The 17,358-nt window shown below is 51.6% G+C and overlaps 1 protein-coding gene and 1 long non-coding RNA gene across 2 annotated transcripts in view; one reads left to right on the top strand and one right to left on the bottom strand.

Annotated features, from left to right (window-relative positions):
* Nucleotides 1-606: 606 nt before the first annotated feature.
* The window catches only part of PLXDC1 (plexin domain containing 1), a 65,282-nt gene continuing 48,530 nt past the window's right edge, over nt 607-17,358 (bottom strand). Inside the window, exons 10-14 of the mRNA XM_004282713.3 lie at nt 15,567-15,627; nt 14,260-14,395; nt 8,030-8,065; nt 5,727-5,887; nt 607-4,183 (exon numbers count right to left, since the gene is read on the bottom strand). Of these exons, the coding sequence (XP_004282761.1) occupies nt 4,064-4,183; nt 5,727-5,887; nt 8,030-8,065; nt 14,260-14,395; nt 15,567-15,627 (514 nt within the window). The 3' untranslated portion in view covers nt 607-4,063. The remainder of the gene's footprint in view (nt 4,184-5,726; nt 5,888-8,029; nt 8,066-14,259; nt 14,396-15,566; nt 15,628-17,358) is intronic.
* On the top strand, nt 10,766-13,386 carry LOC125962198 (uncharacterized). The gene is made up of 2 exons (XR_007473704.1): nt 10,766-11,056; nt 12,034-13,386. It is a non-coding gene; the product is annotated as an uncharacterized LOC125962198 (long non-coding RNA).

Raw genomic sequence — 17,358 nt, 5'->3', positions numbered from 1 at the left:
CAGGGCTGGGGCTGCAGCTCCGCCTCCTGACGCACTGTGGAGCAGCTGGGGGGCTTTCTCACCAATCCACATGGCCTTCTCCAACACATTCCTCTTTATTTGGCAAACACAGCATGTTTATTTATAAATTGGCTTGTTTTTGGAGCCTGAAATTTGGCATAGCTGATTTTGGCTGTAAGAAGTTCAAATTTTTCCTCTTTCTGTTTTGGTTTGCTTAACCATGTTTTGTGAGCAAAATATGCAAAGTAATAAAAACGACGAGGCTACTAAAGTGGTTCAAATGCAAAGCCTCCAGAAATGTGGCAGTGTCAGCTTAGCACAGTTATTCTGTATTTCTAGATAGTAGATTAGAAACCCATGAGGTTTACTTCCGGGGACTTACAAACCACGAATAAATAGCTGAAGTCTCTTTCCAGGCTGTTTCTCTTGAGGTGGGACAGGAGTTTGGGAAGAGCACCCCTGGTGGGCAGATTGCTGGAGGCTGTTCCTCTGCTCCTTAGCTCAGTCCTTAGAGAAGCTGGCAGTCATCAGGACTAAAGTCTGTGCGAGGATTTGTAGAATGTCACACAAAATCCTTTGCATTTAATTTTGCACACGGCAGAAGTCGTAAATGAACGTTGCCTTTTATTAACACTGAAATCCGTGCAAGGAATTTTCACGCTGAATATGGGAATACATTGCATTTAGAACAGCTAGTGTGCCCTCAGGTCCCAGATCATTCGAATTGTGCTGTAAGTTCAGGTGACTTTTCGTTGGGGGTGGGGTAGGGTGGAGATGGTGAGAGAGAGAGGCTGGTTTTATTTGTGACTCCACCTGGTGTAGGGAGTCTGGGTGTGGCCCCTGATCAGGGCTTCATGCAAATCTCTTATCTGTTCCTGTACCCAGAGAACAGAATCTTAGCTCTGCCCACAACGAAATAAGTGATCAGCTCTGGTGGTGAACACTCTTCTTTTCCCATAGTGTGGTTGGCTGGCAGCTTCTGCCACTGTCTTAATATAATACAACAAGCTACAGGCTGAGCACAGCTACAAGCTTCATCCAATGTTCTTAGCAATAATCTATCTATCTATCTATAAATATAGATAGACACCGAAATACATACATACAAGAACACGTGACACAGGCAAGCCCTGGCAAAACACACAAATTTTAAAGATTGTTTCCATAGGCCCACCGAAAACCTCTAACAGGGACAAAATTTTCAACCTCAGGCTCCAGGCTGAGACCTGAAGACCTGAAGAGGCAGTTTCCAGAGTCAGGGGCCAGCTGGGGTGAGTGGCTGGTGATACCTAATTATGGCGGAAGGGAGACGGCCAGTTAGTCAAGCTTGAAAAACCCCATCTGCTCTTCCTGGGGCATTTCTGGGTACTGGGGTTGGTGGCTGGGCTTATAGGCACCCATGTTCTAGAATCAGAAACCCCAGGGGCCTGACTGGACAGATCCACAAATCTAGGGGCAGCTGATTAAAGGGGAACTAAGTTGTGCTCACAGCCTCATCCAGGGGTCTCCTCTCACATTTGGCCTCTGCATTCTTCTTCTTCTTCTCATTTTCTTGTTGGCTCTCTTAAGAGTTCTGGTGTAAAACAGAGCCTCCCTGAGAGCTTCTGAGTTCTGGGTACAACACAGACAGCTGTTTCAAGGGGTTGAAGCTTCCTGTCACAGTCACTGTATCTGCCTGTGGGGTGGAGGGGACCAGAAGTCTGCAAGCTCTCTGTGGTTGTGCACAGCACAGCACAGAAGTACCACTTCGCTGGTTGACCATGAAACCCCTGTCTCCTTCTGGTCACTCACTGTGCAGGTGAGTCACTCTCTATAGTTACCCAAAGAACCCGCTCTAAACCTTGGAGTAAAACTCCTGGGTCTAAGAGATGCTTGATCTTGTGAGAGATCCTAAGGATATCTGGGAACCAGTGTTAACTCTGCGAGTTGCTGGCTGTTTCCTAGGAGCACTTTGTTGTGGCTTGAGGGACTCTTAGTGTCCAGGGGCCTCTCTTAGGGACACATCTTTAGTTCTTTGTTGCTGTTAACAAACCAGGCTACCTGCTACCAAACAGCTCCACTGCCCTCACTACTGTCATCCCAGGCACCAGCTAGGCTTGCTGTGACTGGTCCGAGCTATCTCATGCTTTCTCACTCTACCTGCAGTGTTACCGGCAGAGACCTCAGACATCACCGCCCGTTTCTTCACTCTTGTGTTCTTCCCCTCCAGGAATCAGAACAATCGGAAGGGCTCCCATTGGGAAGAAGTGTGCTGGAGTTTGGGAGTGGGACCCGTGGAGCTGTGCACTGCATTTGGCCACAGTGGGGACTGCCCCACTGGCCATTTTAGACACACAAAAGTCATAGATGCTCTGCTGGTCCGGCAAGGGCAAAAATCACCCTCCTGCCAGCCAGCAGTGCTGGGAGCCTGGAGTATTTCAGTGCCAGGCTGCAATTTTCCCATTAAGAGAGCTCTGTTTCAGACCTTTCTGTCCTTCAGAAGCTTGAAAAGAATCCTATTCTCTTTGCTGCATTACCTTTTCACTTTCACAAATTCTGATACGATTTCTCAAAACCATAGCTATTCCTTTGCCTGGTTTATGAAGAATACATATAGATAGCCGAGGTCTAGCACGTTTCCCACTCTGATTGTTACCATCCTCACCAAGGATAAACCATGAAACATCTGGAAAACCTTCAGCCCAGTGTTTGGATGTGCCTGGTTATTGGCAGACTCCCTACCCCCGCCTCAGGAGGCCTTGTATTTAAACTAACTTCTTTCTTTGGCAGCATCCCGGTGACATGCATAAAAGGATGTGACTAAGTAGAGACTGTGATTTAATATTTATTTGCTGATGATGTTTTTTTACTTTGAATGAGGGTGAACTATAGGTTTTCACTTGAAATGCTCTTCAGAAGCAACCCCAACTCATCCCTGGGACAGAACTCCCTTAAAAGCAGGTTAAGTTTAGGAGCCTAAACTCTCTGCCCCAAGAACTTCCGGCAGAGCTGGGGAGATGCAAGCAACTTTCCAGGTCAAGGTCTTACGTATAAAGTCCCTCTTTCCCACACCAGCTTCCTCTATCCCAATCCCTCTGGAGGCTTTGCTTTTCAACTGAAGCTCCCTGCTGGGTATGTTTCAAGAAGCCCTCTCTCCACCTTGTTTCTCTTTAATGGCTATAAAATTCCAGCTCAGAGGAGGAAAAATATTAATCAGGCAGGCCCTGCCTTTGGAGGTACTTACTGGCACTGACAGAAGACCAGGCCAGTGAATACAGTGGACACCAAACGTGCCATTGGAATGAAGAGCCCGCAGGGTAGATGCGGCCATGCACAGCACGGCTTGCCAGGCCCGGGCTGGGCTGCAGTTGGATAAAGCCCGCAACACAGGCAACATACATGTTTGTTGCAGAAGTACTGGTTCTCAGCAGAAACGTCAAGCTGGGGTAGTGAAGCCTAAAAATACAATCTTCCCACAAGTTCTTTCTTCTCTCCTTTGGCTTTCTTCTGATGCCAGCATGCCGCTCAGTGGCTTGCCAAAAGGGCTGGGAGCAGCCACACCTGTGTTTTAACAGATGGAGAGAACTCCTTCTTCAGACTTCCAGAGCACAGAAGCTGGGGCAAATTATGCTGCATCCATAGCCTTGAGGACCAGCTCTTGAGTCTATGGACCCTGGAATACAGCGGCCCCAGTCTAGAGCTGGGTTCTCGCGTGTCATATGCAGGGGCGTTAGGTGACCGGAGCAGGGCATCTGGCCGTCTCCAGGTGGGAGGGGACCTCTGAGGCAGCTACAGAGTGGACCATTGAGAGACTCAGAAGGGGAGACCCCTGGCATCAAAGCAGGCTGAAATTAGGTTACTGTTCCTTAAAAGTTCAATGTGGTTGCTTTTCTGCCTCCTGCTTCAATAGTTGGGGTGTGATGGCCAAACTATAGCTCTGGCGCCACAGACCATGGGCTCATCTTCCCAGCCAGGGTGTGTTCAGAGGAGGCCAAGGAAGGTCACTTCTCTGCTTTGCTTTGACTCACGTTTGCTGAGGTCCCCGGGTCTTCCTTCCTACCCTTCCAAGGGAGACCTGGCGCTCTCAGCACTGCTCGGCCTCCACGAAGCCCTCCTTCTCGTGGCCTGAGGGCTCAACTTCTGTGTAGGTGGAGTGGTTAAGGTGGCTGCGGAACTTCATGGCCGGCCAGCGGCGAGGTCTCCGCTGCGGGGACACAGGCGCAGAGTCAGTGGGCGCGATCCCTCCCCTGGGACCCTCCCCTCCCTCCCCCTTCCCCCGGGGGACGGCTCTGAGCACTTCTCAAAGGTGCTGGTGGAGGGTGAAGTTTAGGGCCCTCTCCCCCAGAAGGCTCCCGGCTGTGATCCTTCGCCCCCCTGGGAAACCTGCTGGGAGCCCCAGGAGTTGGGAAGGAAGAGGTCATTTTATTCCTCGCCGTGTGGACTGCAGGACGCAAGGTGAAAAGCGCAGCAGCACACTGAGTGGAGTCCTGAGACTGTGGAAAGTGAGGGAGTGGGTAAGAGATGGAATGATCTGGGAGGCTCTGGAAACGCTAAGATAACCCTCCAGACAGTACAGGTCCTGCATCAGAGCTGGGGAGCTGGAGGAAATGCAGATTCCCAGGCCTCCATCGGACCTGTGGTCAGCATCCCTGTGGCTGGGGATCTGCAGGTTCCCCAGGAGAAACAAGGTTGGCCTTAGCCTCAGTAGGTCTTAATCTTAAGCTAAGAATGACTGGTTAGAATTCATAAGAAACAGGGGGCATCTAAACAGAGAGGAGGGGGCTTCCCTGGTGGCGCAGTGGTTGGGAGTCCGCCTGCCGATGCAGGGGACGCGGGTTCGTGCCCCGGTCCGGGAGGATCCTGCGTGCCGTGGAGCGGCTGGGCCCATGGGCCGTGGCCGCTGGGCCTGTGTGTCCGGAGCCTGTGCTCTGCAGCGGGAGAGGCCACAGCAATGAGAGGCCCGCGTGCCGCAAAAAAAAAAAAAAAAAAAAGAGAGAGGGAACAACCTAGGCCTCTGGGTGATGAGGTTGGGGGCTTGTGACCCATGTGGAGGACTGCAGTCCCAGAGGCCCCATCACTGTAGGATTCAGAGAGCTGGTCAGATGCCGAGAGTGGGGGGCTGGGGCAGGGGCTGCTGAGCTCTGTGGCCCAGAGTGAAGGGGCGCAGGCCTTACTTCCCATGCTGCACCTCAGGCTGACTCTTCTGAATCCTGAGATGTTGCAAACTGCAGCATCCTCAACAAAAGCTCCCAGACAGAGCAACTCTTACGATTACTATGGCCTGTCAAATCGAATCGAAAATCGCACACAGCAGGCCAAGAGGCAGAGACCTCGGTTCCATTACGGCTTTGAATAAGCACTAGGCCTGGAAGTTGGGTGTGAGAGACCATAAATCATTAGGGATGGTTGCACAACACTCAAGGGGCATGTGAGGCGTTTTTGGCCTCTTTCTTTCTTCTGGGGACTGTTCTGATTTCACAAATGGGAGCGCAAAAGCAGAGGCTGTTCAACAGGACAAGAGGGCCGGAGGAGTCCTGAGGGGTCAAGCCCTGGGGGGTTAGGGACTCAGAGGGTGCCCGCCAGTGCAAGATGTGCCTGGATGGAGTCAATGAAGTCCCTCAGGTGGAAACAGGAGGCCGGCACGCGGCGGGTGAGGGATGAGATGGGGAGAGGCAGGTACTGAAAGGCTGGGGAAACACTGATGCAGATGCAGACGCCAGAGAGAGGCGGCCCAATCCTGCACTGACCTCGATGAAGAAGAGCGCAGTGTTGGAGGTGGGGTGGCCATTGATATAGATCCCGGCCAGGATGATGGCCGCCAAGAGGAGGACGGCCAGCACGATGCCCACGATGGTGCCCAGGTGCAAGGGAGGGCCCTTTGTCTTGGGGGACAGGTTGTTCTGAAGGCCTGTGGAGAGATCATTAGGTCAGGGGAACAAGGAAGGTGGGGTCATGGGGTCCTGGGTTCTGACAAAGTCCCAGAGATGAAAGCCGACAGAACCTTCAGGTCTACTTATCAAATACATGAAAAGGTGGAGTCGGTGGAACCATTATGAGTATGACATGAACTTTGTTCTTAGCACGGTTCAGGTGGTTTTCCAAATCGCTTAAAAGTTGCCCAAATGTCTACTAAGGATCATAACATTTCTCTCCAGTACCCATCCCATATAAGTTCTTTTAAGGAATTCACAAAGGGCATGTGATGGTTAAGACTTGGGATCTGGAGCCTGGCTGCCTGGATTCAAATCCAGGCTCTGCTACTTATGAGCTGTGTGACCTTGGGCAAATTATTTAACTTCTCTGTGTCTCGGTTATCGTTTCTGTAGCACAAGGATAATAATGTTAAGTACCCGGTAGGGTTATTGAGAGGGTGAAAATGAGATAATTCATGTCAACTGCTGAGGATCACGGCAGGTATCTTGGACAACTTTTAAAAGTGTTAGCTATTATGATAGCAAAATGACCACATCTTTACCTGTCACTGTCCACTACCAGATTGTGACCTCCTGTAGGGCAAGGACAGTGTCTTAGTCATCTCTGTGTTTTCAACTCTTAGAAAAACCGGCAGACCCATCAGAGGAACTCAATAAAAGAAATGAACTAGACACTCGGAGGGCTAAGAAACCAGCAGACACTCTTTGTGAACATTCCAAGCATTGGAAATACATTCCCCAGGAGAAGACTGGGTATTTTCCATAGACTATCGAACTGGAAGCTCATCCAGTCCAACCCCTTTCTCGTACGGCTGAAGGAATGGAAATACAGAGAGATGAAGGGATTTGTCCAAGGACACAGTTAGTGCCAGCCTCCAAGAAACCTAGTTCCCTGATATTACCTGGGGTGGGCTTTTGCTCCTTCTCCCTGCCCTAAAAGGATGTGGAGATAACGACATAGAGAAGACAGATGAGCATGTAAGCAACACAAATGTTGAATCCACTTTACATCGCTGGTGGGTGGAATGGGAGTCAACAGTGGGTAGAGATTTTTAATAAGATGTTGTGTGCATCCAAAATCATTATGTTCTCCATCCCCGTTTCTCTGTCAGCAGAAAAAAAAACCAGGAGAGAAACTATCCTGGGGCACTCCTGTGCGTGGTTCATGCCTCCATCTGCCAAGAGCTGGGGGAGCTGTGATGACACGCCCCAAGCTGGCCTCTCCTGAGCTGGCCGTCAGACCTCAGCCTTCAGTGACCCTATGATCTGAGGGGCAGAGATTGGGCTGATGAGCACATGGTGCAGAGTAAGGGGAACGTGGCCCAGGGCCCCCTGCTTCCCCACAGCCCAACAGACACACGTGTACACTCACACCCACAGCCCACAGAGCAGCAATGGCTCCGTCTCCCGTGGGAGACCCCATTAAGATGTGCTGCGTTAATAGCCCCTCCTCTCCTGCTGGAGCCCAGGTAACAGTCTCCCAGCCCCTGGGGCTGGAAGGCTCTTCCATCTCCCCTTTGTGGTAGTTGCAGCAAGGGCTTGAGCTGGCTCTGGGCAAAGGGCAGGGGAGGTGGGGCCACCCCATGTCCCTAGAGAGGAGGTTATCCCCCAGGCAGTCCTGGGGAAAGGGGACCCCCCCCCCTTCTGGCGCCCTGTAAAAATTGTGGTGGGCAACGTTTATGTACTCTCTGCCAAGTCACTTGAGTGAGAGAAGCTGCTCTCCACCCCTCATTGTCTGGGAGGCCCCTGGGGACAGAAGCCAGGGCCACAGGCCACACAGCCATGCCTGCCCTAGCTTAGCCCTCACTTCCTCCTCTCACTCCTATCAGGGAAGCGGATACTCAAGGGCACAGAGGCCGGGAGAAGAACCACAGGAGGTTCCTGGCTGAGATGAGAAATGTCTAGATGTAGATTTGCTCCTTCAGTCTAGGGGGTCTGTTCCCAGAAGCCCCCTGCCTTCCCACCCAGCAGGAAGTCTGGGAAGCGCAGGCTGCTGTTGTTTCCCCCTCCCCCACTCAGAGTAAAAGCAAAGAGGCCAGGTGACGGCTGCACCCTCTTCCAGGGTGGGTCCAAGAGGCAGTGGTGTGTTGAAGAGGGGCAGGCAGTTCTGTACTCACCCTCTCCTTCTGCATAGGGATTCAACTTGGTGTCATCTTCAAAGGGAAAGGAGAGAAGGCACAAGATTAGTGGAATCATGATGGCCTCTGTCACTAGGTCTGGATGAGACTTTAGGGAGGTTCAAGTCCAACCCTTCATTTTGAAGGCTGGGAAACTGAAGCACAGAGAGGGGAGGTGACTTGCTCAAAGTCACACAGCAGTGTAAAGGTAGAAGGCCAAGACAGACAAGCCAACTTTTCGTAGTGTTCATACATTCAACAAATATTTACTGAGTGTTTACTAGGAGTTGACTCCGACTGGGGGCCTCGCCCAGACAAAGGGAGTCAAGAAGGAGGGATGAGCTATGGGGCTGGGAGAAAGGGTCCCAGACAGAGGAGAGAGCGGGGGCAAAGGCTGGAGTCAGCAAGAACTTGGCCATTTGAGACAAAAAAAGCAGTTCAGTGCAGCTGGAGGGTAGCGAGGATGTGAATGAAGGGTGGTGAGAGTGAAGCGGGGGCGTGGGGGGATCAGCTGTCTGGAAAGCTAAGTTGAGGGCCTAAGGGGCAGCGGGAAGCTGAGGAAGGATTTGAGGAGAGGTGTGTGTGTCACAAGATCGAATCTGCTTGGAGACTTCCCAGGGTACAGCACACTCCCTCTACACCTCAAGGAGTGTATCTTGCAGCCTCCTAAACAAGTTCCAGTGGGTGACCCTTCCTGTGGCTCTTCCCCACCCATTCCTATGGGGAAAGGACAGTGAGAATTCCACGTCAGGAGAATGTTCTAGATGACTGGAGCTTACTGCTTCAAGCATCAAAACGTTGAACCAGCGGAACCTTCCACAATGTAGGGCCTGCAACACGCGCTTCGTTCCTCCTTCCCCTCCAGCACCTCCACCATCCTCCTCATTTTAAAGGCTTCCACTGGCTCCCCTTTGTTCACAGATGTTCAAGGCCCTTCTCAGTCCCAATCTTCTTTTCTCCTACCACTGGCCACAGCTCAACAGCATGTCAGCGTCTGTGACAAGCTACCCAAGGCTCTCCAGACCTTGGAGCCCTCTCAGATCTCTGAGCCGCTGTATGTACTGTTCCTCCTGCAGGGGATGCCCTTCCTCCCCTTCTCTTTCAAAAGTCCCAACCCTGAAATGCCCCCTGCAGGGCTGGGGCTAGGTTGATACATGTGACACAGGGGCTGATCCTGTCTTTTTAGAATTTTTTGAAATTTTGTTGATTATGGAATTTTTGGCATTAATTTTGATTTTTACAAATATTGCAAGAAAAGATTATTATCTTATTTATTGCTTTTTTTTTTTTTTGGTGCCTCCTTAAACTTGATACCTGCACTGAGTGCCTCACTTGCCTCACCCTAGTCCTGGTCCAGGCCCGTCACTTCCTGGAGGACAGATGGGTGTGTCCTCCTCTGTGTCCCATTGCATTTGGTATCTGTTTCTGTGGCATCTTGGGTCCCATTGATTCCATAGACTGTGAGCCTCTCAATACCCAGCTATTTACACTCCCAGTGCCTGGACGTGGCATACTGCCCTGCTCTACATTTCCAATAAATCTTCAAATATCAAAAAATCACATTAGATAATAAAAGAATAAACCATAAGAAAATTTTTAAATGGTCCCTTATAGAGGAAAGAGGGAATAGGGCGGAGGGGAGAAAACTAGAAACTAAACTTCTTTGAATATAGCTACTTTTGTAGATTTGACTTTGGAACCATGTTAATTATCATTTAACTGTTACATAATTTATAAAAAAGTTAAATTTAAAAAGCACCCCTCGGGACTTCCCTGGTGGCTCAGTGGTTAAGAATCCGCCTGCCAATTCAGGGGACATGGGTTCAAGCCCTGGTCTGGGAAGATCCCACATGCTGCGGAGCAACTAACCCCGTGAGCCACAACTACTGAGCCTGCGCTCTAGAGCCCACGAGCCCACGTGCCACAACTACTGAAGACGGCGCGCCTAGGGCCCATGCTCTGCAACAAGAGAAGCCACCACAATGAGAAGCCCACGCACCGCAACGAAGAGTAGCCCCTGCTCACTGCAACTAGACAAAGCCTGCACACAGCAGTGAAGACCCAGCGCAGCCAAAAATAAATAAATAAATAAATAAATAATAATAAAATAAAATGATAAAAAGCACCCCTAAAAATTCAAAGTAAAACAAAACAAATAGAGAGTTGTAGGCATATAATAGAAAGATACGTTTTCTTCAGGAATTTCAATACACGAGGTATTTTTATGTATGCCTCTGAGTCTATTTTGTTACTACAAGTTGAAATGATGAATTGGTTACTCAACACTAACCAACGTAACCCTAAACATCATTGGACAAATTAACTTGATTGGAATCAACTTGTTTTGAATCTAGACCATTGGAAATCCATTGTAGCCCAGTCCACATCTACCCTTGGCAGACAAAAGGACACCTACAGCCAGTCCCTCCCACAAGGTGACTGAAGGTGACCACCCTGTGCTCACAACAGCTTTTCTCCCACTCACTGAGGGCTGGTTGGGGTCCACAGAATGCAAACGGATTCCCTCATTAATGGACTGTGGCCCAGGCCCATGAAAACTCACAGAGAGAAGAAATGTGTGTGATGTCTCGTGAATGAGTGGTCATTTTCTGTAGTTAGTGGTCACTTCTGGCTGCTACCAACATGTTCTGTTCAGCTGCTCATCAGATGAGCCCTTACGTTGCACACAGTTATTCCGGGTCAGTGCCTGTCTGTCCTTATAATAAAACGCATGGGCTTTGTGGCAGCTGCTCGCCACTCTGAGGTCATTCTGGTTCACTTAAGTGGGCAGCATTTAAGCAAGTGAACAACTCTTAAAATCCAGCCCTTGTACCTCCTGCTCCCCTGGTCCTCTCCATTCCTCTGGATGGCTGGTGACAGAAGGGCTCCATACGCCCTCCAGCAGCTGCTCTCACTAACTTCCCTGCTCTCCAACTCTGCTCTGACCAGGTGGGTCCCCCTGGCTGAAGTGCTGTATCCCCTTCATTCACAACGTCTTCCTGGACCCTGAGATATACTCTGCCTCCAGTAAGTCTCCCTGTGTGGGTTATAATTGCACAGGCAGGGGGTGACCCAAACCTGTCCCTCCAGACACCTTGAGAGTTTGGGGTGGGGGGAAGTCTTTATCAATTTTTCTTTTCTTTCTTTCTTTTTTTTTTTGGCTGCTCCACGCGGCTTGCAGGATCTTAGTTCCCTAGTAGGGATCGAACCTGTGCCCCCTGCAGTGGAAGCGTGGAGTCCTAACCACTGGACCACCAGGGAAGTCCCCCCAATTTTTTTCTTATAGAGGTAACCTAACAATCTCTACCACCCGCTCCAGGACTGGAAGGACATATGTTTTTCTTTTGGGGACTATTACACAGCAAACAGAAATGACACATTCCTGGGCTGATAGAAGACACACACATGATAAAACTGATAAACAGAACACGCTGCCTTTATGTAGGGACAGCTCATCAGGGCAATAACCCGGGAGAAATGGAGAATACTTCCAAGTCAGGATTTGAATCCAGCCCCCAGATGCCGTGCGCTGGGCTCTCCACGCCCACACAGCCACCCTTCTGGCCTCAGGCACTGTGCCCCATGCAGACGTAAACCTCTGAGGGAAAGGCTGCGTTCGGATCTGGAGGATGGGGTGTGTAGCCCCCAGTCCAGCTCTGGGCTCAGACCGTGCCCTCAGTAGCACATAGGGTTAACTCAGGAGTGACTGGCCAGGGGTTCTTCTTTTTAAGTAGAGTGTCCTTTAACTGGAAGGTCACCCCTGGACTCAGTTATTAACTCCCTGAGGGCAAGATCTCCTCCTGTGTCATTTTTCATTTGGTTTATTGAATCCCTCACAGCACTAGCACAGTCTCTGCTCTCAATACCTGAGCTTTAACCAGCTACTTGTTATTCCTGGGCAAGTTCAGAGTGTTGGGACCTGTCTGAATCTGCCCACGTGTTCACCCTTCCCTATTTTTCCACCCATTGAATCCATGAAGACCCTTTTCTATTTTTTTTTCCAGCACTGAGAAAGGCAGTGGGGTCGAGGGGTAAGATTGCTGCTTTTGGAGATAGATGAGACCTGACTCCACCTCTTCCTGGCTGTGTGACCTTGGGCAAGCCATCAACCTCTCTGAGCCATACTGTCTCCTCTGTAAAATGAGGATCAAACAGCATCAACGTACAGGATTGTTAGGAAGACTAAGTGAATATTAATGGGTGCACAATGTTACCACCCTACGTGGCACATGGTCAGTCCCCTTAAATATTTGCTCTTTCTATCAACTGTTCACTTCCCTCCAGCCAGATCCATGGGTTCCTGCTCTCCAGTCCTCTAGGCTGCATTTAAAAAGTCAGGAGGGGGGCTTCCCTGGTGGCGCAGTGGTTGAGAGTCCGCCTGCCGATGCAGGGGACATGGGTTCGTGCCCTGGTCCGGGAAGATCCCACATGCCGCAGAGTGGCTGGGCCCGTGAGCTATGGCCACTGAGCCTGTGCATCCGGAGCCTGTGCTCCACAGTGGGGGAGAGACCACAACAGTGAGAGGCCCGTATACCACAAAAAAAAAAAAAGAAAGAAAGAAAGAAAAAGGATAAGGGAGGAATTTCTCAGAGATAGCCAAAGAATCCGAGGAGCCTGCACGGGGTTCCCCACAGGGTGGCTGGACCTCTAGCAGCTTCAATAAGACCTCAGGTCTGGGTGAAACGGAGCAGGATCCTACGGTCCTTGCCCCCCATGTCCTCAGCCTACCTTTTGTCTGTGGAAAAACTTTATCCAAAGAGTAAGTTTAATCAGAGATGTGAGAAGATGCAGAAACAAGGGAAAATAGTCCAATAAGACTGAATAATAATAGTCTAGGCATTAAGCATAGTCAAGGACCTTAGTTCCTCTTCAAGGGCTATAGATAATATTCTGAGCCATATCATTTGAGCTGTCTTATAGATACTGAAACCCCCATCAGGTGGAAGAAGTTAACTACATGATGACCAGACTGTAGCCATGACATAAGCTGCCACAATTCTGAGAACTGGCCTCAAAGAAATGGGAAGAAACGGACCGTGGAACTAAAGACCATGTTAGGTAGCTAGTCAGACGTGAGTGGGTCCTGCCCCATCCTGGATGGGGTCATCTTTCCCTCCCCACCTGGACACTGGTGACCAGAATATGCCCAGAGATCCTCCCTTTTTGTGGTTAAGGACCGCTAAGTTTCCAGCCTTAACAGGACCAAGCAAGATATTGAAAACCCAACAGGGTTTTCCGAACCATCAGCACCGGTTGGCGCAGGTGCACCCAGACCTAAGAGGTGACTCAGACTAACCTGGGGTTCATGATGCGGTATTTATAATAAGTTACCATTGTGGTTCCCCACCCCCACCCCCATTTCCGATTGGGTGCTTATGGGTAAGTGTCTGCATACAAGGAGAAAAGTTATATAACCTAAAGCTGTCAATCAACTTGTCAATCCAATGATGCAGGACACAGGGAGGGACTTGCCACTATTTTGAAAAACCCAGCCCTACCCTCACTGCGGGGCTGATTCTGGTGCCTAGACAGCTCACTGTCCTCCCTTCTTGAGGGTGTACTTTTGCTTTGCTTAATAAAACTCCTGCTGCTTAAAACCACTCTATGTCTCTCAGTTGAATTCTTTCCCTCCAGAGGACCAGAACCCAGGAGTCACCGTTCCACCGGTAACATGCGGGTGGCAGAGGAGGCCCAGGGACAACCAGGCCTGAAGAAGCAGAGATGGATCAGCAGCAACCCAAGGTGGTCAGAGCTGCCCACCTACCCTCCACCCACTGGACGCCACAGGACCGCGTAGCCAAGCCCCAGGACGGCAGGGGTGGAACTCCCCACCAGGCCAGCTCGGCAAGGGCTGGGAGCCAGAAGGGAAGTCAGAAAAATCAGGCAACCTTTCCCTGACGTCTGAGTGTGTGGACTGAGTTCATACCTGCTACCGGGATGCTAAGACCTCACAGGTTCTCTAAGGATCGCTATTAAGATGAACCGCGATATTATATAAAATACCTGGCAGTGTGCTGGGACAGTTTTTCCCCTCGCCACAGTGAATTCCGTCCCACAGCCCTGATATGGGCGTGGAGTCTACTCGCTCTAAACCTGGCTTCTGCCTCTCACCAGCAAGTGCTCCCACTCTTGGAGCCTCAGGTGTGAAAGGATGGAGCAACCCTCTTCCCTGAGATAATCCCCGTCAGGGACAGTGAGGCTCCAGGGCGGTGGCTCCGCCCCACTCTTACCTTCTGTGGTGAGGCTGTCGACGAAGACGGAAGAGGAGGTGGTGGTGAGGTCTCCGTCAAAGGGGCTGAAGGAGCTGTCAGGCGAGGACGAGAAGGAGTCCTCGTCCTGGAAGTCCTCACACGTCCTGCCCTCTGCCTGCAAGAGAGATCCTGTGCTGCCCTGGACAGAGGCCTCGCCGGCGGCCATGCTGCACACAGGAGGATGGTGGGGCGCTCGCATCCCTCAGCGGCCAGAAGATTTAAGATTCCAGTGCGTGGCCCAAGCACGGTAATCTAACCAAAGCTGGGCTCTGAGTACATTTAAGCTTTCCACTTTATCCTGAAAGCGTCTTATCTTACAGGGCAATTTATCTGTCAGCTGCCTCGAAGCCCTCCTGAAAGAAGGAGCTGAGATGCCAATCTTAAATAAAGCGAATCTGTACGTTCACCAACAGCCAGCGTCAGCAGTAGGCTTCTGGATGGACAAAGTTTGTTTTTTTTCTAAGGCCAGAAACGGCTCACCCAGCCTTACTGATAAAACAGATGGTGGTGAGCACAGAGCAGTAATCCTGGGGGTTCACATTTAAATGCTGGGCCTGGCACCTTCACCATCTCGCCGGCTGTGAGCTGCAGGCCAAATCACTAAACCTCTCTGAGCCTCAGTTTCCCGCTCCGGTAAGTGGGGGCACTGGCCCCCAGCTCCCGGGGACCGTGTTAGGATTAAATCAGGGCAAGTGCAGGGCAGCACGCGGTGAAGTGCTGGGCGCATGCGCTGTGCTTGCACTGCAATGGAGGGAGGAAGGGAGGGGGAAAGGATGCGTGGATGAAAGGGTCTGTGTCAGTATAAGGTGTGAGAAGTGGAGGCTCCCCACCCAAAGTGTTGAGCATTCATGGAAAATTCCAGCAGTGAGAAGGAACCTGCATGGGATTCTAAACGGGAGGTGCCAGGAACAACCCTCCTCGTTCCCAGAACCACTGCCTTCCTCAAATGCCGGAGGGCTGGAGCCGGGTAGTCGCTTTTTGAACATCACCAGGTGCACAGCCTCCCGGAGGATCCCGCTGTGGCCAAGGCCACGCCCAACGTACCCTCTGTAAGGACCAAAAGAGCCCCTGGAGAGGCTCCAGGCCAAGTCACCAGAAGTGCTTGTCTCAGGGACCCATCGAGCCCTCGGAAACCTCCCATGTGGGTCTAACTGGCTCAGAGCAGACAGGGAGGCAAGCCCCAGGTGGAGGGGAGAATTTCACCAAGAGCCAGAGATGCCTTGAGAAGAGCTACCCGAGCTAGTAGCCCTGCTCCTCCCCACACCTGGCTCACTTAAGCCTCTCACCTCCTGGGCACAGCCATAGGATAGCCACTCCTGGCGGTAGCGGTCAAAGCCACTGGAGCATCTGCAGGGGAAACCAAAAGGCCAGAGGTGTGATGGGATTGACAGAGAAGCCCTCCCCTTTACCTCCCCCTATGCGGTAACAGCTCTCCAATGATAGCAAGGAGGGGGCGAACCTCCCTAAGACCACTGGGCAGGTGCCGTGGGAGCGAGAGTCAGACCCTCCTGTCCCTCTACTCCTTTCCCCAAAGGAGGGGAAGCTATTTGTGGCATCTTCTCCCTCCTCCTGACCAAGCTCCCCAGGACCAAGGCCACATCTGCCCAGATGTGGTGTGTGTAGGGAGCTGACAGATTGCATGACCTCTAATGACCTTTAAGGCCCTCCTGACTCTGGGCGGCCACGATATTGCTGAGAATCCAGGGAATTCACACACATGTTCTCATCTGGGGAAAGTCTTACTCATTCCCCAGGCCCCACTTCTTCGTGGAGGAGCCTAAACTTGTCAAGGAGGGGCAGGGCTGAGGGTGGCCGTCAGCCAATCTGGCCAACACCCCCTGTGTGATCACTGAAGGGCAGAAGTCAGGGTCCTGCCAGAGTCTGGGAGAGAGTAAACACCGGTTGACGAGGGTTCCTGGAGGACAATGAGAGCTCAGCTGGGCTGGAAGTTGTCAAGTGCTTCCCTAGGGAAGGGGTGTGGTGCGAGGATGAACCAGAGAATGTCCTCCATGGCATCAGTTCCGCTCTTCACTCTTTGGTGCCAGGAGACTCCACCAAGCCCTACTTAAGGTCAGGAACCGCCGCATGGGAAGATAATATCCCGAGCCACCAGCGCTGCAAAGGGATTCGTGGCTGGTTAACTGCACCGGCAACTGCCTGCCTATCGATCCGAGACCTGGTGAGGCTGAGGCTTCCAGGCGCTGTCAGCCTTTCCTTCTGAAGATGCCTCTGAGCTGCTCCTCCTGCAGCAGCGGCAGCTGAGCTGAGCCATCCACACCCCGTCTGTCAGGTCCTCCGTGCCCCCTCCCTTGAGGGATGGAAGATTAAGGGCATTGTTGGGGGCTGGGGACTAAAGTTTCTTTTAGGCCAAACTAACTGGTTCTTTCAAGGACTGAGCCTTTGATAAATGTCTAAGAGCACCCCTTTCCAAGCTCGGGGCCAACCAACCCAGATGCAGAGGAGAAGGGCATGAGAAAGGGCCACCGTTCGAGTGCCTCCTGAATGCCAGGTGCTGCCCCAGTCCCATGCTGCTCCGGCACTATCTCATGGGACCCTCGTGACAACGCTGTAAGACAAGGGTTATGTGTGACCCTCGTTTTCAGAGCCAAATCCTGGAGTCAAAGTCACCCATAGACTTCAGAGTGGGTCACCGGGGGGCAAGAGGGATGAAAGGAAAATACCTGCATGATAAGTGAAATAATCTAAATCAGATCTGGCCCCAGCACGGGGAGGGGACGCTCTGGGAGGCTGCAGAGGGCAGAGTAGGTGGAGGGGAAGCCGAGAAGCCACGTGGTGGTTTCAAGCAGCTGTTGGTGGGAGAGACCATGGCGGCCGGCCCCCTGCACCAGCTCTGACCTCTGGCTTTTTAGGAACCTGGAGTCAGCTCTCAGTTGAAGCTGAGGCTCCAGAGATCTGTCAAGAAGGGGCCCGTGCTCGGTGAGCCCAGGCTCACGGACATCCGGGGACAGGATCCCTGATGGAGCGTCTTTGTCCCGTAGTTGACATAACCCAGCAAAGGCAGTATCCACACCCAAGGCCCTGCCCTCCCCCTGACCAACCCTCATTAAACTGTCATAG

Source organism: Orcinus orca, chromosome 19 (assembly GCF_937001465.1).
Source record: "Orcinus orca chromosome 19, mOrcOrc1.1, whole genome shotgun sequence".
Classification (NCBI taxonomy): Eukaryota; Metazoa; Chordata; class Mammalia; order Artiodactyla; family Delphinidae; genus Orcinus; species Orcinus orca.
The sequence above is the reverse complement of the archived record's forward strand: the minus strand, read 5'-3'. Positions and strand labels throughout refer to the sequence as shown.